At 49.1% G+C, this 21,275-nt stretch overlaps 1 protein-coding gene across 5 annotated transcripts in view; it reads left to right on the top strand.

Annotated features, from left to right (window-relative positions):
* Nucleotides 1–21,275, top strand: part of LOC149340056 (protein Aster-B-like) — a 118,577-nt gene that overhangs the window by 1,559 nt on the left and 95,743 nt on the right. Inside the window, exon 1 of one of the 5 annotated variants that reach the window (XM_089548797.1) lies at nt 2,627–2,775. The exons of 1 other annotated variant lie outside the window; for it this stretch is intronic. In XM_089548797.1, coding sequence (XP_089404923.1) covers nt 2,762–2,775 — 14 coding nt within the window. In that variant the 5' untranslated portion in view covers nt 2,627–2,761. Of the gene's footprint in view, nt 1–2,626; nt 2,776–14,814; nt 14,844–16,315; nt 16,545–18,146; nt 18,598–21,275 lie in introns of those variants that run through there. 3 more of the 5 variants (XM_089548798.1, XM_089548796.1, XM_089548794.1) reach the window with 3 other exon arrangements.

The raw sequence follows: 21,275 nt of genomic DNA, 5'->3' as shown, positions 1-21,275 counted from the left end.
TTGAGGCAGAATCCATACCGAACTTTCAACATGCAGGACATTTATATCTGCAGGTGTTTCGAAGGCATCTTTCGTACATGTTCGATCCGGAAGCCACATTCGACGAGTAAGGAAGCCTTTACGCTCTTGCAGGGCGCTTCCAGGGTTTCCTTAGTAAGCATGTTGCGTTTTATCGGGAAAACAAGATTGATTGGCGTGGCACTGCTCCGAATCCGCATGTAGGTTGAGTCACAGTGGCTTATGTAAATGGTAGGTATTTGATTCCAAGACCCGCACCGAGCTATAAAAAGCACCGCTCCGGATTCATTTCGCCCCCTGACCTTCGACGTGTTCCTTAGTTTCCTTCATCGCCGTTTGTGCATTTCGGCTTCGCCAAGGTACACTCGCCTTAGCTGGGCGCCGAACCCGAGACCTTGTCTTCAGCATCGATGTCCACTGAACAATCGTAGGTGGTACAGGTAACGCAGACAGCACTGCCTGTTGCTGTGTTGAACCGACAACGCTGCGTTTGTAGCATTAATGCCGTCGCTTTTTAACCCCACATTTCGTGTTTCTTTGTACAGCAAACCAATCCGCACATTGCTCAATGCTTCGGTCGCGCGTCTACCTTTACTCTCCGGCCTTGTTCTGCGATAAGGAAAACAATCGAAGCGCGTAGCCTTTCGTAATTCCGTCCCGTCTTATCCGCGATCGCTGCGGCCTTTTAAGCAGCACCAGCAATGAATAAGTCGTGGAAATATCCCACTTTAAGAGAGCATGCTGGTCCAACTGGTTTGCGGGAGGGCTTCCCGGTTGTGGCGGCTTGGAACGAATGAGAATCTGATTACATTTGGTTGCGGTTTCTTCTGAACCAGGTTAACAGGTTCGTCAGTTTCGCCTTGGGATTCGCTGACCCTGAAATAATGGAAAGCGTGCTGAAAAGAAAATGTACTTGGAAAGAAGGTTAAAGCAGATTGAGCGAGCGCTTCTTTTTTTAGCGCAGACATTTCGCGCCGCAGTATTATGGACGAAATAAGTCGATAGCGGTCGATGACAAGGCCCTGAACGCAGATGGGAGGGCTGCGGCCGACTCCCAGATGACATACTGAAGTGCCAAGGACCGTTGTGTGTTTATGCATTTTATCAGGACAGTGACCCAGGAAAGATGAAATGAGAATCATCAAGTCTTATACTTTACACGACTGCCTCCAAGGAGGTTTACTCCTTATCGGTAGCGGGTAAAAAAGCCTTGATTATGTCGTTTATGACGGACGTAGTGAATCTCTTGTTGACGCCTCAGCTTTTTAAAGAGATATCATTTTACGGCCAGCCTATACACGTTTTGTCCGTTCTCTAATGCACCATTATCAACCATTTTGAGCTGTCTGCGACAAACACGTTACATACGTTTCCTCTATAGCCCTTCGTCCGTTGTATACAGGCGACATCCAGGGCTTCCGTAGGGCTCCCTTGGAAGCAACAGCGGCCAGCCTTTTACTCTTATCTGGTAATATTGTGTTCTTATAAGCAGCAGTGTTCTTTTAAACAGAATAGTACGCAGGCTGCAATTAGCTTCGCAGGCTTTATGTCTCGTAATTTTTGTAATCAGTGCAAACGCTAGTTGACGAGTTGGACGTACAGCCGGCCAAATCTTTAACTGGCGTGCGTAACGGCCGCTTTTTCTGTGCTCCTGTAGCTTATGACGGAGCAAACTTGCGAAAATATCAAATTTCAGCCCAGGCTTACTAAGCCCGTGCTTAATATTGAGCTTTCCGCAAGCTTGCTTCGTCCCAAAGCACAGGAGCACAGAAAAAGCGGCCGTCACGCACGCACGCCAGCTAAAGATTTGGCCGGCTGTATACTTTCTGTATGACGTTATATCAGTGTGCATATAGGCGGAGTCTCGCTAATTCGAACTCGCTTAAATCAAACGGTCGGTTTATACGAACTGGCGCTTTAGTCCCGCCAGCATCGAGTGTGTTAAAAGGCTCCCCTTAATTCGAACTGCGCATAATTCGAACAAATTTTCGGTCCTCATCGCGGTCGGATATCGAGAGCCAACTGTCAGGCATGCTGGAAGTGCGGAGATAAAGCGTGTAGCGTGACATCGCGTGCCGCTGTTCTGCGAGACACGAGCTCACGATTTCAGTCTCTCACCTATACTGGACGTTGACACTAAAAAAAAAATAAAACAAACTAAAAATGCAGAAACAAAGCATGGCGAATGGCTTCGTTGTTAATAGAACCTCTTTCGCTCAGAAACTGCGGTGGAACCGCAGTAGTTACGCAATGGCTGCCGCAGCTGTGGTGGCCATCGGCGAAGCTCATACGCGGTGGATGAGCGGGAGGTAGTGCGCGACGCCTGAGGGGCAGGTTTGACAAACGTGACGTGACTGCACAAATGAACTATACAGCGCCGCGCACGCTATGCGCAAGGTTTCGCTTTTTCTTGCCTCTGGTGCGACGCGAACTCGCCGCCGACACGCGACCGACCGCCGGTTTCGTCACGGTACATACATAGGCGCCGCGAAATGTCTCCCTATCGCTTCGCCGCTGCTCTCTCCTTTTGTTTCTTTTTCGCTCCTCATCCGCCTCCGTTTCAGTGCGGGATTTCGCAGACCGGTGTGTGCTCCTCAGTGACCATTCCGGTCGGGACCCTGCTGCGGACCTCGTTAGCCGTCGCCGCCAGTGTGGCTAATGGGCGTCCTGCTTTCGGAGCCCAGTGCATGAGGAGCAACTTTTGACACGGGCTTCGCGGTATTGGCCTTCTGCTGCCGGTGATATGCGCCTTCCCCGGTGAGAACGTGGGCCGTACACATACGTACAGGGTGTTTCATTTTATTTAGTACTGATTAGTCGGAACAAATTAATCGCAAAGCTAATATCAGTAGTTAAATTAGTATTCGCGATGTTCCTGAATAAGTATCCAACCTGGTCGCATAAGTCAACCTCAAAAGAGGTGCTTGGCAGCTATTATTGCGTGCTTGTGAAGGAAAAAAAGTGACATTGAATAAAATGGAAGACCCTGTATACACGTGCTGCATGCATGTTCCTGGTTGTAACGGTCCTTGTGACGGTTTCAGCTGCTGCTCTGCAGTCAGTGACGCATGCTCGTGGTTGCCCGACTGTGATCTATCGGTGCCCACAGGAGCGGAGAGTTGCAGACGGTGACGTGGTACCGGCGCTTGTCGCCTCGCGCAGCTGTTTCCGCGTTGACAAAGGCACCAGCCTCTTTTTTTCGCGAAGGCTTGTCAGGCTGACTTGACTCGCTTGTGTGTGTGTACGCGTTTTCTCTTTCTCTCTGTTTTTCTATTTTGTTTATATATTTATTTTAGTTTCTAAGCTTCTCGCGCGCTACTTTTCCTCATTTGTCGATAGCGACCAAATCTAGCGTTGCTTCGTCTCCTTGAGAGTTAAAGGAAATTTGACGTTATAGGCTCGCCCCCGCTGTTTGCCCAACCTGCGATAGGATAAATTTGTTGACTTGTTTATAACGGTTTCGGGTGTGCATTAGTAACTGACTTCTTAGGTAGGGTTGGTTTAACGCTGCTTGCCGAAACGAATCTTATTTCACAGCTGAAGCTTTCGCACCAGCCAGTTAAAGTAAATTTTCATATTGATATTAAGAGTCGATCTCTGAGTGTGCGTTTTTTATTCCGATTTGGATTCCTTCGACTCCATATGCGATAGTCGGGAATAGAGGCGAGCTAAGTTCTCGTGATGTCTTTTCTCGATGGCATTTAGATTCGTCATCGTCGCGTGAAGCACAAGCGATCCACTGAATCTGATGGTGCTGCACATCGAAGGGTGGAGCTCGTGCGTTGCCCTATGTGATAACTGCACTTGCTAATGTTAGAAAAAACAAGGAGTTCATTTGTTTTGCGCATTTTTTTCTTGCGTCTTTTGTTTTGTGCTAACTTGCGTTCTAATTAGTTAGCATTCGTTATACGAACTTGCCCGGCAAGAATTTCTGTTTATGCTGATCTTGCTCCTGAGTCGCTAAAACTGGTACCACGGGAAGGATAGCGTTGCTCTCGCGAATATTATGCCTCAGAATGTTTCACGATGTGCAGGAGCTGCAAAAGTAATCTTAATAATAATCTAAACAAAAAAAACAAGCAATTATATTGAATTTTGTGTACCGGAAGCATTGATTGGTGGGCACTCTGTATGTTTATATACCTGGCGAGATCCATTCGATCAGCACACCTGTTTTCACGTTACTCTCCAGGACAAACAAAAAGCGTAGTATTTTTTTTTAACTATTTTGTTTCCCTTCCTTTCCTTCCTCATTTCTTTCACAGCGACGGCTGTGTATGGGGCTTTCTTCTTTAATTCTTTCTCTGGGGAACGTGGCTTCGCCCTCGTACGTATAGTGTCTGCAAACACGCGTTCACTCCTTTTTGACCTATAGGCCTTGTCACATTTGCCTTTTTGAGCGCAGCCATATTTCCACTGGGGCTGTGCCAGCTGCGTTCTGATTGGCGGATTCGACACGGGCATCCACTGTGCATGCGCAGTTCAGTCCAACGCACACACACGCGCTGTAAACAGTGAAAAGGTTATTCAGAGGCCGTATGTGAGGATTCGCTTCGTTTTTTTTTTCGTTTGTTGTATTGCCCTTCATGTGTTCAACCTGGCTCCGGATAAGAGAACCGTTAAACGACAATGTTCGTTGGCAATAAACGTTGACGTCTCAGGCAGCAAGCTGCCAATGGAACTGGGGCACAATAATGAACCGGGCAAGGTATTGCTTTTAGCATGAGCCGTATGAGTTAGCATGAGTTTAGCATGAGTCGTATTGGAGTGAGCACTCTGGATAGTGACGCACATGTAAAATTATTGGTCGCTTTAGCTCCTTGCTCTTTGAAGTTCTTGGGTGGGCTGTATGCGGCACACGTGCCGGTACGTCACCCTAGTATTTCTCTAAATAACCTAGAGAGAAGAGAGCTTCGTGTTTGGTTCTACGTGTTTGGTTCGGCTAATATTTGGCCAAAGGACAAGTGTGCGTGGTTTCTGGAACATATGCGCCGCGCTGGTCACCATTGTACGCAGAATAAATTATTCCAATATAGTACGTCTCTCACTATATTAGAATACATGCATTGCAAGTAAAATGTTTAGTATTAGGCGCCTGTGAAAATTAGCAAAGCAATTCTAAGATGTTCGCATAAAAAAGTATCGCATTTTAACAATGTAATCGCCGTCTTCTGCCAAGTCATTCCCGTAATCATATACGGTCGATGAAAGACCGCAGCGCCACTTTTCGCTGTTGGTGATTTTGAGAAACTTTATGGGAGGGACACTAGCCGGATGCTCCGGTATAGCGCATCGTGGATGCTCCTATAGCCACGGCTGTGCGCGACAAGTGCGTGGAGAAATCTCTGCGGGGTGTGTGACGTGCTATTTCGAGCCACGTGGGGCGGATATAGCGGGCTTCGCAGGGCAGATGGGTATATACATCTCGGAGCCGTAGCAGCAGCGGTCGTTCATTTGCGACGGCACTCTTCTGCAGTGAGCGGCCGCGCGATCGCAGCGCTTTGTAGTGCGCCGCTGTGCACGCATGCATGAGGGCGCTGACTAGCTGGTCGCAGGTTACACCGGCGGAGTTCGGTGAACCGGAAAAGGAGGCGGCTTGGAACGGCATTGACATTGTTTCCTGCCGAGCACGCGGTCAGGCGCCCTTCTGTGCGCGCGGAGGTGTTTGACCGCGCCCGCGGTTCGCCTCAGCTGCACGCGCACCGGCGCTGAGTGTAGGCAGGGAACGGCCGATGTGGAAGTTGCTCAGGCTTACAGGAGAATGTATGCTGCCTCTCACTGAACTCGTGGCTAACGAACCCGGAAGGTGTAATTATTCGAAAGAACTTCCTTACTATATGGTTTGGCTTATATAACGCGCTATCTCACGGGTTCACTGGTTCATGTCATTTCGCTTTTAAGGCCTTGCACCTAAGGGAGGAACGGGGAGAGGTATGTGCGTCAGCTCGCTTGAACCAACTGTGCAAGAAGAAAAAAAAAAGAGGGAACGTTTAGCGTTGTTAGGTCAAATGCGAATTAGTTGCGCTCGCACTTCGGTTTTCACTTGGGTTTCGGTTCGAGGCTCGATTTACGAGGGCAGTGCGATAGCAGTGTGCTCTGTATCCATTGTGCGCGGATGGAAGTTGGTGAAGATGGCGACATCCAATGCGGAGCGTGGGAGTCTGGCAGTTTAAACGCGTGCGACGTTCGGCTGTGCGGCGATGACGCGGTGGTAATGCAATGGCTGACGAAGCTGATCGGTTCGCTCCGCCGTGGGTTTGAAGCCTGCTCGCGGCCATAGAGTGTTTTGCATGAAGTTGGCCATAAAGCCTGGTGGCAGGTCGCCCACAACAAGGTGGGCAGATAGCAGGTCGGCCACCTGCCAGAGGCTTCGGACTGACAAACAGTGGCGACATCTGAGATATAGGGTCTTTTAGTTCTAGCGCACTGAAAGAAAACGAAAAAAAAAATTGGCCAAATACGGCAAAGTCGCTGTAGATGTCCGAATGCATCTTGTGGGGATAAGCGTTCCCAGTCTTTCTAGCTCCCTTTGTTCGATATTCCATTAACAGTTAAGTACACGGATTTAAAATATGTTCAAAATAGAGGCATGCAGAATGGATGGCTGAGGCATGACGGGACCTTATATCCGCAGGGTTTGACATACCGGCGGAAAGGCGTCGACTGCGTCGTCGTGTTTCAGTAAGCATATATCGCACCCACAGAACGCTCGACGTCACTTTCTAGGTTCTGCAGTTGTATAACGTAGTTCGCGAGACACGTAGTCGCGGAACAGGTAGTGTGAAAGGTAGTGTGAAAAAAAAAAAAATAAAAATAAAAACGTGGTTTGGTTTGGTTTGGTTTGGTTTATGGGGTTTAACGTCCCAAAGCGACGAAGGCTAGAGAGACGCCGTAGTGGAGGGCTCCGGAAATTTCGACCACCTGGGGTTCTTTAACGTGCACTGACATCGCACAGTATAATAAAATATAATACAAATAATAAAAACTGCTCTTGAAATAAACTCTCATCTGTCAATCGAAGCCTCTGTATTCTGTATACAAGCACGCTTCTACTACGGGTACTACTGCTTCCTCTTCTTTGTTTTCGCATTATTTTCGAATTAGCCGGATAACGTGGGTGACCGGTCATCCTATATACGTACGCGGTCATGCATATAGCGTACGATGTACTGAAGTGCGAAAAACGACTGCACATAGAGAAGCGCCTGTGTTACGTTCTTCATTTTCTACATTAGTCAGTATTCATAACTAAGGAAGACCTATTTGCGCTTCGCTCGGGCTGATATGCGGAGTGTACGGCGCTGCGTCTCGCGTTAAATGCCAGTCTTATCCGCCGACGGAGAAAGAAAGCTCTCTGTTCGGCCACCGACGCGGCCGTGCGTCTTTTGTTTCACTCCTCGAAGTTGCAACAGCTTCCTTTCGAGGCGCCGCGCCTCGCTCATTGTTCCTTTTCCTTTATGGGTGGCGATTGGGGCGCGCGCTGCCAGTTTCCTCTGTGGCCAGCTCACATCGTGTTTCACTATCCTACTTCGGAACACTCCTGCATCTTTTCCTGCCAACCGAGGTTTTACCCGCTTAGAGGAGAAATGTGTCTTTGCATGTTTGTCGATTGCGCCTTCCGAAGGCAACGCGCAGATAATACCGCAACATCGTAGCGGAACAAAGCGTGCGGCTGGCTCGGGTACTGCGAGCGTTTCAGAAGGTTGCGCGTTCGAATCGCTCCAGGGCCACCAAATCTGTCAGAGCTGAAGGCGGGTCGGAGCATTCCTGACGCGATTAGGTTTCGAAATGCGTTCTTTTTCGAGCACTATCCGCACACTAGAGACGGCTTCGTTAGAACTAAAAGCTGGACGAGTTGGTTTGGATTTGCCATACTGCGACGGCTCGAAAGACGACAGATCAAGAAAGAGGCAAGACAGCGGGGAGCTGTCCAGCACACTTGACGTCTGACCACTGGCGAACACGTCGGCGAGTTGAAGCTCTCCGTTATGCACTTCCGGTTTGGAAACTTGTTTTTCCTGCTCTCAATGCGCAGATGACAAACAGAACAGGATCGCAAAGCTCAAAAGCAATTACGCCGCTCAAGTTTTGAACAGTCGCGCTCCAATGCTTCTTCGCAGGTGGCACTCGTCATATAAACGCGGGAGCAAGTTTGAAGAAATCGCACTAGGGCTAACAATAAGCCCGGAGGCAGTAGTCGCGGTTATTCAATTTCTCAGCCAAGAAGTGCTGCAACACGGGCAGTTGCTTTCGCCGAACGCCTGAGCGCCTCATTGTCTGCCTGGCACGAGGGAGGTGAGCGGCAGCGCTTTCGTGCTGCTCCCTTGACCCGTCCGAGACTTTTATTCCTTTTTTTCCAACGCTCAACTCCCCCCCCCCCCCCCCCTTTTGCTAGGATCGCGCCGGACCTCCGTCGGTGCACGTATTTCGCTATGACTACACACGCAGCCGCGCCTGGCATTGTGCACGAGAGCGCGCGGCCGAGAGCGGTTGCGTGCTGCCGCTGGCCCCCTTTCGCGCCGCATCGTCGCTGCCAGCTCGCTTCGCCGTTTTAAAGTTCTCTACGCTGTGTGTCCTTGAGCTGTCCCTCCCTCTTGCTCGCCCTCTGTTTGTTTTCTGTTTCCTTTTTTCCCCATCCTCAGTCTGAGCATGCAAATGCGCACGCGTCGCGTTACGTGGGCAGTCCGTGCCTCTGCCTCCTCTTGCTGCGCCGAGGCCAGCGAGGTCCTCTAGCGGCCAGACCGGATGATGAGCTGGGAAGCGTGCGCTCCCTTTGATCAGCGTGACGTGACCCCCTTTGACGAGCGTCTGGAGTCCGGATCTGAACTGGTTCCTCCCCGATTGTCCGACGTCGCGACGGAGGATGGCGGCGGGGAAAGGGGGCGAGAGAGGGAAGAGGTGGCTAAAGGTCGTACCTTTATGCGTTGCCTGCCCCTCAACCGAGCGTATTCTCCTCACGCCGCCGCCGGCGACGACCAGAACGCTCCGCTTTGCACGGGACCCTTGATCCTACCTTCGGGGCCGTGGGGGCGGTTATGTCGAGGAAGAGCTGTAACGCGCAGTACTGCGTTATTTCCGGCATTCAGTGGAACCGCTGAATAGAAAAAAAAAAAAAGTCGAGGAACGGCAATTCGCCCGTGAGACGCTTTACGATTGGTAGAGGGAAGTATTGCGGAGTATAAAGTATACGCTCGCCCATCATAATCAGCGCCATGAGTGTGTCCAATGCTGACCCCGCCTGCGAGGGTGATCTCTTGACAGGGCTCTCAGAATGTCCGGGTTGGTTTAACATGGGTTAGGCAATGCTTTATGTTCGAACCTCCAATCGGCTGACACTTTAAGGTGACGGAGAGCAGTATTTTAAGCATGAAGTGCTTTTAGCTCCTGCTGTCGGCGCGCCGCGGGCAACCTTGGCGCCAGAACGGAGGAGTCAAACCTAAACGAACACTGGCGAAACTTTCAGTTCGCTTGCCCCTGGTGCCTACGTGCTGCGCTGCCGCCGGAGCAGCGCATGTGTGAACAAAGACGTCTTCATGGTACCGCAATGGTAAAAGCCAGCGTGCGATCCAAAGGAACATAGGAACTCCTGATGGCACGGGATGATCGATGCTGCAACGTCGCGTGAGTTGTCGTAATTACGTAATTCGTGCGCGCTGACACAATTCCCGTGGCGCAATCCATCATTACGGCCAGTAACAAGCTCTGGTCGCGTTGGTAAAAAGCATAAGTAAAAGGTACGTAAGGTGGGTAAAAAGCGGCAAAGAAAGCCGAGCACGCTGTCGCTGGCGAAGGAATGCCTAGGAAAGAAAAGAGGCTGATGTGGGACGCTCCCCAAGACTAGTGCAGTTATCAATACCTATGAGCCGTGCTAGAATACGCTACTCCTTTATTGCAGTTCATTTCAAGCTTACATCTACTCTCGATGGCGAGATGGTCTGCGATTTTTTTTTTTAATATTTCCGAGCTTTTGGGCCATTCTGACCGCACCTTTTTTGATAAGGGCATAACGCTACCAATAAGGTAACACTCACGTTGAACGTACAAGAAAACAAAGTGCATGCGTAAAAGCCAGAAGGGCTCTGTACTTTGTTTTGCCTTTGCAGGTCTTTCCTTCCTTCCTTCTTATCCGTTCTTGCATTTCTGTTTTCATTCTTATTTATTTCTTGTTATTTTGTTTGGAACACTCGACGCATATGCTTCCCTTGGAAAACGTGACGGCGAATACCGATAACGGCGATTTGCTCGTTTCTGAAAGAGGTTGCTTATGCGCCCATTTCACCCAACGATAGTTTCGTTTACCGTAAACATCTACTCCACCTTGGGGGATTCCCATAAACACATTGCACTAGCCCCTATTGTAACGCATTCACGCGCCGGCAATTTCTGCCGTCGAGTATATATTACGCTGTTTACACTTTAGCTCCGCCCTGAGCTATTATGACGTGCTCGCTGTTTGGAGCCGTATTTCAGTATCATCGTTGACCAGGGTCACTCTTTTTACGGTCGGATGAAATTCAGTTCGGCATTTTTTATGCACGCTATCGCTTGTGTGCATATGTTTTCGGGCAAGTTGGCGTAACTCTTCAAGCATGGTGAAGTATTGCTCGAAAAAGAATTACTGCCTCTCCCGTAATCGAGAGTAGATGTAAGCATGAATGGTTACGTGCATAGCGCATTGGTTGTAAATGGTACTAGCCGCAATCTTGAAATGGGCCTAGTGCTCAGCACACCACAGCGCACCACACCACACCATACTGTGCACTGGTCCATAAGGACGCAATCGTTTTCTGTCAGCGTCTGGGGTACTCTCCTCGACTCTGCCTCGTCAGCTGTCTCCACGGCTTCTATTTGACTTCCATCTTGGCAATCTTTGTTTTTATTTCTCTGAACGCACTTCAAACTGGTGCCGCCTCGACCGCCAGCGTCGGGCGGTCTTCTATACCGTGGCGCCATCCTTGAGGACGGCGCGAAGCCGTTGGTGAGCGAACTCGATCGTCTCGTTAAATCGCGTTCGGTGCCCGGATGATCCCTCTTCGGCTCCCGGATGACGAGAAATCAGTGTCCGATTGACGGGGAATCGGTGCCCGAATGACGGAGAATCGGTGCCGGGAAGACGGGGAATCGGTGTCCGGATGTGTTAGCTCTCGGTTTTGACTCGACGTCGTATCAGGATCGCCTACAAGGGGAGCTTAAATCATTTCTTACTTTAAAAAGCACACACACAAGACAGGACACAGGCCTGTCGCAGCTATAGGTAGTCGGGCTATAGAACAGCAAGCCATACTCTTCTAAACAAAAAAGAAAAAGAGGGGAGAAAGAAACAGATCGCTATGTCATGTGCACAACAGTTCCTGAGTAGCCACCTTGAAGAGACTTGTTAGTGGCGAGCCTCTTTTTTTAAGGTGTTCTTCCTCTTCCATTCCCCCCTTCCCCCCTCCTACACAAAAGGATATGTGGCCAGGGCAGACCACCTCGGACCGATTCTCTGCGCTTGCTGTCTTCCGTGAATCCTCTCTCGTTATCCGGCAGGTCGATCATCCTTGAAAGAATGCTAAGTGCCCTTCCCGGCCCCGGAAAAAAAGAGGCGAAAAAAGAAATGCGGAAAGCGGAAGACAAGGCCGGATGAAAGAGCGATGAATTAATGTGCGCAATTCACTTTGCCGCAACCTGGTTAATGCGTGTGTTAAATGATTGCTGCGCACGGATGAATGCGGACGGCCGCTGCCCTTCCTTGTTCACTGCAGTGAGCTAGTGATGCTCGAATCTGGATGAGCGCGCTATGCGCAGTTGATGGCGCCTGAAGCATGCTGCATCATGGTCGGAGTGGATTGATAGTTTTTTCTTTTTTTTTCTTGGGTATTCCATTAATTTTCACCGCAGTAACTAGCGTTGTCACCGCAACAAGTACTCTGAAAAATTTCCATTCAGTGTGTAATCCAGTGAATTCTAGTCCCATGCATAGTGGCATTTTTTAAATATATTTTCGCCTGTCTGCTGTTCGGCAATACACCCATAAAGGCGCCACCGGGTGCTATTTAAATCTTCCCTTATTACGATAAATTGAGCATTATTCAAAAATCGAACGACATCGTTTTTTTTTTTTTTTTTCAGCGCAAAGAGTCTACTTCGGCTTTTATTGCAGAAGACTGCAGTGTAGATAATTAAAAGCTCTTTCTCAGTATCCGTGTTTTCAAAAAATTTTTTGTTTCAAGTGAAAAACTTTCATTTGTTGTCGTTATTGTCTTCTTAATTACTAACAATGAGTTTGTCAAGTACTCTAGATATTTATTTAATTGGCACTCAGCATCTATCATGTCAAGGCAGATCGAAGTCAGGAAAAAGTTTTCGAACGGCACCAGATATGTTTGAGGTGCTTAAAACAGTACGCTCAGTGGTCTCTATATTGCTTGGGAGGCCATCAGAGAAAGGAAAAGAAATGCGGTGCACTCGAAAAAAAAAATACGGTCTCTATTTCTGATGCTGCGTTCCAATAGGTTCCTAGGTGCGTCCGTATGCAGTGAAAAGGCTTCCATGCGCAACGCGTGCTTTGTGGAGGCCTGCTTATCGGGTTAAAAGCTGAACGTTGTAGAGGTGAATTGATTCGCTAAGTATGGCGCAGACGCCGTTGTTGGCCGCGGTCACCGTTACTGGTCTTGTCGCCGTTTTCTGTCGCGGCTGTACCACCCCGTTTTTGCCAAAAGTAACCGAACAACAGGTTTTGCTTCTCAACCGTACAGTGGAGCCTTTCATCATCATCATCAGCCTGACTACGCCTACTGCAGGGCAAAGGCCGCTCCCATGTCTCTCCAATTAACCCTGTCCTTTGCTAGTTGCGGCCACCGTATCCCCGCAAACTTCGTAATCTCATCCGCCCACCTAACTTTCTGCCGCCCCCTGCTGCGCTTGCCTTCTCTTGAAATCCACTCCTTTACCCTTAAGGACCAGCGGTTATCATGCCTTCGCATTACATGCCCTGCCCAAGCCCACCTAGGATGTCATTAACGCGCGTTTGTTCCCTGATTCACTCCGCCCGCTTCCGATCTCTTAACGTAACACCTATCATTTTTCTTTCCATAGCTCGCTGCGTTGCCCTTAAGCTGAACCCTCTTTGTTAGCCTCCACGTTTCTGCCCCTAGGTGAGTACCCTTAAGATACATCTATTGTATACTTTTCTGTTGAGGGATATTGGTAAACTGTCATTCATGATCTGGGAGAACCTGCCATATGCGCTCCACCCCATTCTTATTCTTCTCGTTATTTCCCTCTCATGATCCGGATCAGCGGTCACGACCTGCCCTAAGTATACATATTCTCTTACTACTTCCAGCACCTCGCTACCAATTGCGAACTGCTGTTCCCTTGCTAGGCTGTTGAACATTACTTTGGTTTTCTGCATGTTAATTTCTAGCCCCACCGTTCGGCTCTGCCGAACTCTAACTCATTGTCTAACTCATTGATCATGCTTTACAGTTCCGGAAGATAGAAATATGTCAGAACGTTAGGTCAAGAGTTCACCTTACTTTAGACAAACTCAGAGCTTAAGGGCTGACATAAGTGTTTCGCTACGCGGCTAAAAAACAAACCACAGTTGCTCGGTTACTTTTGGTAAATACGGTACATTCGGTCGTTTCGTTGTCTGGAAACGAGCTCCGTGAGAGCTCAGAAAAGGTCGCGGCTTGGGAAGTATTTACTGGCTCGCGCGAACAGAACAGAATCATGTAGTTGCAGTTATTGACTTCGCAGTAAACAAGAAAAGAAAAAAAAAAACGGTTGCACCAGGTGTTTTGCTCTCGTCTCTGCTGAGGAAGTGACAGAGATCAAGAGAGAAATCTCTGCACGGCGCCGGCTCCCATTCCACCATTTGGCAGCGTCCACTTCTCGGCGTACGTCAGTCAAATTTTCCTCTGACCCGCCGCGCTGACTTAGTGGCTTTGGTGTTCGCCTGCCGAGCCCATGGTCGCGTGGTCGAATCTCCCGGCGGCCGGGTTTCGGTGGAGACGAAATCGCTCCCAAAAAAGCACGCCCGCTTGCTGTGCGATGCCAGTGCAGTGCTGTGCGATGCCAGTCCAGGCGTTCAAAATTAATCCTTAATCACTCACAACGGCGTCCCCCATAGCGCGCGCGGTGCGTTAAACCCCGCGTACCAACATTCGCACTTGCTGCCAGTTGTCCTTTGCACACAACGCGACCTCGACCGCCCCGGGGAAGGTCCCACCCACAGCTACCGCCGCAGAAAGAGGAGGAAAAGAATGGAGTTGTATCGCTTTAATGCTCCCCGTTGTGTCATTCGCCGGCACCCAAGGTGCGACCGTGCAGCGCTCCGACGACGCGCTTTCTCTCAGCCTTCGAATAGGAGCGTTTTTGGTTGTTCTTTTTTTGTTTTGCCTTGAGTGAGACCGGTCGCCACCGCAAAGAAACGTGAGGGGGCACGCGCGTGGCATTGGCCGAAGCCGTTGTTGATCGAGCACCGGAGGGAATGCTATACTATAGTGCCCGCCCTGCGGCGAAGCAGTCGTCGGCGGGTGCGCGAGGATCCCTCGACGCGTGTTCGAGTCGCAGAGGAGGGGGTCCGCTATTTTTCGGGCTTCTCGTTCTTCTTTCAGTGTGGTTGCTCGAGTGGATTCCCATGCACTTGCTGCCCGACTGCGCGGTGGCGACGCTGCTGGGATAGCTGCCCATTCGCCGCGCGCACGTGTCGCGCGGCTGGCGGCCAAGGCCGGATCGTGCGCCTTTCGTATCCGCACAAACGGAAGAATTGGAGTAAGGGAGGCATGATGCGCCTGGCGGGAACGTAAACACTCGGCGAGCGCAATGCGGCTGATCTTGTGAGTCTTCGTGTCTCGTTCTTTTCCTACTGCTCGTGCGCTTAGCTAGTGCTAGAATGTAGACGGATACAACTCGAGAACGAAGCGTCTTTTCCACGACAAAGGACCGACCCCCTTCCAGCCAGTGGCGCCGGCCGATTCTCATGAACCTGCTGGAGTGGCAATGTACGGAGTGGCATGAAGATGCAGATAAGGGACTATCCCCGACCATGGAGTGAGGGGACTATCCCCTTTCATCTGACACACCCTTCACTGTCGCGCTAGCAGGCTCATGAGATTCGGCCGGCGCCACTGGCCGGAAATGGGTCTGTTGACGGAGAAAAGCCGCTTCGTTCTTGATTTGTATCTGACTATAGTATTATTTGTGGTTCACGATTTGTGACGCGGTGGTAACTGAGGCCATCATGCGCCAGACGCATTGTGTTCGTGCACTGCGATTAGTTATATGACTTAGTGCCTGGGCCTGAACTTGGAAAGGGGTTGAATGTGTGAGCAGGAGAGTCGTTGTGATAACCTAAGAGTCTATGGGGTGCTCATGTAATTATCATTTTCTGTGCATTTCTAGCCCAGTTGTAATACGAGCACGCCAGTTAGGCGCTTATGAAGCTTAACTGAGAAGAAAAAAGAAAAAAAAAGCATCCTTTATATCTTTATCAGAAGTTCTGGGCGTGGTGGTCACAAGAAGGCGAGTCCATATCTCCAATACTACCTGAACGCGAGCAGTATAACAAAGGGCCTTTCATCACATGACTTTTACGGTCACATTGTGAGTGATTTGGTTTTTTTCTGTGCTTTTTTTTTTCTTTCGTATTGGGTCGGGAGCTTTTGAAGAGCTCAGTATATCGTATTGCACATGTGCCGCGCTCGTCTTCAGGGAAGCAAGGGCCTTGTGTGTAGCGTTCGTCCTTAGCCACCTAAGGAGCGTAGCCTATCGATTTCTTCTTCATCTTGTCTATCCGGAAACAAACGGCTCTTGAAATATGGCTTTGCAGAGGCCAGCTCTGCATACTGGTGCGCTGGCTGTATTAGTACACATGTTTCTCACGCTGGCAGTTTTGTATATCAAACGGCGTAGTAACAGGTGACTACCGCGTATCGTATACACTCTGGGGTAGCTGCGAAACGCTGTGAAGCCTTCGCGCAGTACAGTCCAATGACGGCCGTGTATAGGTTAGTAGGTGTGGCATTTCAATACGTTGAGCATGTCAGTGCACGCTAAAGAACCCAGTACACGCGGTTGGCATTAATTCAGAGCCCTCCACTATTACTGTGTCCCTCATAGCCGATAGGCAGCTTCGGATTTACGTAGTGAGATCCGCGCCTTACAAATAAAGTGCATAGCTCTATGAGCAGCTGGGTGATGTTTGAAAGGTGGCCTGCGTATGAACGCATGGCAGCAGTTTCAAGCGTCGTATCATGCGCACTTTTATCGCTAGAGACGAGTGGTCGGGTGTCGACTCGATAAGAAACGGCTCGCAGGTGACTTCTTCGATAAGATTGTCAGCAAGGTTTCGTTAACCTTGCGTAACTGCTAAAAGGGAGGGCTGTGTGTCAGTGTAATGTGGTCGGCCGAGACGGAGATATGCCACCGTTCGCACTGCAACGCGTCTAGATCGAAGAGGTTGTGCATATGGGTAACAAGAGGCCATCGACGGTTCAGGCGCCCACGCGTTCCAGCGAATTCTTATTGGGCTACTTCATGTAAGTTTTGTGGGTTATTTTGGCACTATTATGGGTTGCTCCCCCATCCCTCGTATCTTTCTATCGGTTGTCCGATTTAACTGTTACGAAGAAAATGCTGTGATCTCCGTATGGCGGTGCGAAAACTGAAGAGTTCTCGGGACTTCCAGAAGTTCAGACACTTCTGAAGCAAATAAGAAAGGACCTTAAAACTATTGGTTTAGATATTCCTCTTCAATGTCGGGAATAACCTTTCTTGCAGCCACTTTATTACTTTTCTTTTTGATTTCCCTGTGCCATCGCCCAGTATAGTAGTAGCAGTAGTGCAATCGAGAAAGTGGCATTCCTTCGCTGCGAGTGCACTGTCGGGTCAGCGTTGCGTAGCGAAGTGCTTCCTGCTTAAGAGGCTTTTTCTGCCTCGGTCAATATTACCATCTCTGCACGCTTCAAATCATTGGATCTGCGAAATACAGGTGTAACCATCGCTTGCACACGAACACCGCAGGGCAACGAGTAGTCGCAAACAACGCTCGACAGCGTCGTTTGCGAGCACACTTCATTGACATATTGACCGATGCCCTAGCCTGTGTGCGTGCAGTTCAGTAGTAAAATAACGAAATTCATCTCTCTATAACTGCGAGTACCTCCAGCCTTCTCCCTCCACCGCTGTCTTCCCCAATATAAGTGGATTTTCTGTTTTTTTTTTTTTGCGTGGTCGAGATTTCTGTCCAAACTAAGAAAAAAGTGTTAGAATCCTACCTGTACACTCTTTTTCTTTTATATAATGCGGAGGTGGGTGGCTGTCCGACACATGTAACGTGGCGAGCCATGGATCGTGCGACGATTTGACTGTTGCATGGAGTCTTCATTGTTTATGGTGTTGTTAGACCCGTATACATACGTTCCACCAGTAATATTTCTGTCCTTCTTGTAATTATTATTCCGAAATTATTTTTAAAGGACGGTTTATGCAGCGTGCTTCAATATGTATTTACTAACTACTCTAATGCCATTCGACCCTGAAGGTCACAGTAAATAATATATGCTGTTATTGTGTGCGAGTACGTTTCCGTGACGTTTTTTCTTCGAACGCAAGTGTTGTGCAGGGAACTAACGTTGCATGCGGAACTGTACAATCTGCCGATTCGGTAAAAAGCCACTACCCAGTTAAACCGTTGTAAGGGCTTTATGTCCGGTCTCCTCATGCCAGAAACAAGATAAAATAATGCCAGAAACAAAATAAAATAATTTAAACATGTTTCTTGATAGGCTTGCGGAGACGGAAGTGGCTGTGGGTTGCTGCATGCGATCCTCATCGTCCGTTGGTTTCCGCTGCGTGCCGGGCGCATTCAGCACATGTATACCGTGCAGTTAACCCGCGGTCGGACGGGCGATGTCAGCCCCGGTTTTATAACGTCCGCGCGGAACCGAAAACTGCCAACTGTTCCTGTTTGCTCTGCCGAGCCCGGCTCCTATGGCGGCCTTCCCCGTGTCAGGGAGAAGTCTGGGCTTCGCTATTGTTTCTCCCTTCGAGACGGCGTTGTCGCACCGCTGCAGGGTCGTTTTATTTTCTTCTCATCGTCGTCGGAGTCTGCGGGCCCGAAGCAATGGCCATTGTGTGTGGCCCGAAGAACGATCGCCTTCGCTTTCTTTCTCTCTCTCTCTTTTTTTTTTTTTGCGGGATCCCCAGACAACTGGCTTTCATGATGCGGCGTATGTGCTGCTGATTTCCGTCGAAGTACAATGGGCGTATACAGCGCGCTTTAATCGTAGAAAGCTATCAGTGCCCCGTGTCGCTCGACATCCACAGCGTCGGCCGCCTTACGCATCTGGGCCTCTCCTATAGGCATAGCCGGTGGTACTGTGAGGCTGGAATTTTGAGGCATAACGAGCGACGGTGTCCCAATAGCTGGGCAGTGCAGCTGTGCGGGAAGTGCGCGATGCCCTGATTCCGGCCTTGGTGGAATATGATCAATGTGACGTCAGGGCGCGACGGCGTATCGGTCACCTTCAAAGTCCGCTCCAGCCTGCCGTCGGCGACGTCGAATCTGAACCTGGCTCCACTCGGTCTTAGGTAAATGAATGAGTGCGAAGCGGCCAGTTTTTTTTTTTCACTCTCTCTTTTCACTCTCTCTTTATCTAGCGCGCGATCTACACTATACTTTAACCTTGTTAACCATTCCGTCATCGGCGCTGTTTCGGTGTGAGTTTGTGCGCAGGTGAGGTGGGATTGGAGTATGATCAGCAGCAGCAGCATCTGCATCCGTAATTCTGTACGAATCAGACTTGTATTTTCCTACTCGTCGCGAAGGACCTTTGATTTGCGCGTGCTGCAAGAAATATTTTTTTTTTTGAAGCAAGAAATGTTTTTATGCATAAATATTCATCGTGCCCTCATTTTCGGCACCAAACGCACACCGAAATTTAAAGCCAAATTAGAAAGAAGTAGCGCCTACCGATGCAGAAAGAATGACTTAAGACCTTTCCTTCAGGCCGTTCTCATATGACCATGTGACTCATGTCAGGGTATGAGTCACGTATCGAGGAAGCATATGTCGTTCGTTGTCGCAGTGTACCTCGATTGATGGGCTCTTTCTTTCTCAGTGATCGTGGCCGCGAGCTTCGGTTTGACATTCCGTCGTGCGTATGTTGGTAACATCGCTGTTAAAACTATGCGTGCCGAAAGCTTATATCAAGCCGTACAATTAAAGGACAAAAGAGTTTGTGTAGCCAGCGTGCATTGCAGCTCCAGCTGTTTAATAACGCCGTGCCCGCCTCCCTCTGTTCTGTTTTGTGGGCTTCTGCTGGGATTAGCTTTATGTGCATATAGCTAAGCCCGTTAAAGTATCGATGCGCAGGGAATTCGGCTTTGAACGCAAGCGTTGGGAAGGACGGCTTATACGTACAGTACAAGCCTATAACGACCGAATACCTTTAACGAAGCCTTGGCAACTCGCTGTAGAAAGTAATCCGTTAAAGGTGGGTTAAGAGCAAATCATGGTTCGTGTGGTGAGTGGAACATGGACAAGTGGTCTATGTTTTTATGGTTCGGTTCGCGCTGGTATCGTCATGTGACTTTAGACTGAGTTTTACTAAAAAAAAAAAAAAATCTACTAGGCGCCGCAGTTCCAAAGAAAGTTTCTCTATCGTGTTTGATTTATTTTCAGGATGTAAATGGAGTAATATTAATCGTCTTTGGAGGCCATATGTTGCGTCAGGATGGTCGTGTGCCCTTTATCTGATAGTGGCGCTCACGGACGCTTGTACCTGGCCGCGCCGTGGTGGCACGCATATAGATTGACGCTCATTGTTGACCTATTTGGCGCCATGAAACCGAAAAAAAAGCGAGGGGGAGAGGTATGGATAACACGGCTTGGCGCGTGAATGCGTACCTATGGGCTCACGCCAAGCGTTTCAGTGCAGCTCTCGAGTTGTCGTTGGTCCCGGCCTGGTTCTCTTCTGCATTCATTAGGAAAAAGTTCAGCACAGACACTTGGCACTGCTTAAGTCTCCACTGTGCCCCAGTAACGCTCCACTGGCTGAGCCGTTTCCGGTGGCGCAATGTATGACACCACCGGGAACGCCGTACGACGAACGGTCGCATCACAAATTAAAAACGAAAGTATGGGAAAGCATACAATTGAAGGTACAGTCTTTGTCAAATGTTTAGAGCCCAGGGGGTTTGCTTCTAAGCCTTGTAGTGGGACTCCTGAAGCATTCGTGGCAGCCCTACCCATTGGAGGAGGCAGGACCAGAAATCATCTTACCTTCAGGAAATTTGGAGCGCTGGAGATGCATTCCGAACCACACAGTGAGGCTCAGAAGCAAATCCCCTGGGCTCCAAACTTTTGACAAAGGCTGTACATATGTCGTTGGTTCGAATCGCTGTCGCAAACTTACATGTAAGCTGTACGCAAGGAGAAATCGTACTACGCCACAAGGAGCGCTGTACTGCAGCCGGTTGCGTCACAATTTTGGTATACGAGTGTCGGGAAAATTGAGGCTACATAGAGGTCGGCCAGCGGTGTCCCAGGTGTCCAGGTGTCCCAGCTAAATGTAACCAAGCTTTTAAAAAACACGGGATGTCCTAGCCGTCTGAAACCAAATGAGGGTTGTTTAGACTCGCGTGACCTAGTCTGCAGTATTTTTTTCGTTCGTCAAGGTTCACTAATTAGTTAAGCTTAATTAACTAACTTTTTACTTATTGACTTCAGGAACAGAGTGTAAATGGAAAAATTGTAGATCGCTTTGAGAAACAGCTTACTGAGACATTAGCAGCAAAGTAATATTTACGTAAAGTAGTTTTTCACCGGCCTTTAACCATAACCCGCACAATAAGAAAAAGCTTCCACATGACAACTGTGCCACTTCAACCTCTTAAAGAATAAAATCCGTTTTTTCTGAAGTCCTCTCCTCGACGAGACTTTGGGTGCACATTGGGGCAGAGAAGTGAGCTAGCAGCTGGTCACGTGACAACTTTCTTTTAAGGCCAATGAATGAAGCTACGTAAATCGTAACTTGACGGAAACATCACTACTAGCGGTTTTTCGTGGCGATCTAAAACTTTTTCATTGACACTTTCTTCCTGAAGTCAATAATTAAAAAGTTAGGTAATCAAACATAACTAATCAATTAACTTTGAAGAGCGAAAAAATACTCGAGACTAGGCCACGCGACTGTGAACAACCCTCAGTTGGTTTCGCTGGCCTTTTTTAAAAGTTAGGTTACATTTAGCTGGGACACCCGGTATGT

The sequence above is a fragment of the Amblyomma mixtum genome, chromosome 6, assembly GCF_055824585.1.
Source record: "Amblyomma mixtum isolate Tamu chromosome 6, ASM5582458v1, whole genome shotgun sequence".
In the NCBI taxonomy this organism is placed as follows: Eukaryota; Metazoa; Arthropoda; class Arachnida; order Ixodida; family Ixodidae; genus Amblyomma; species Amblyomma mixtum.
This window is presented reverse-complemented; position numbering and strand designations above follow the sequence as displayed.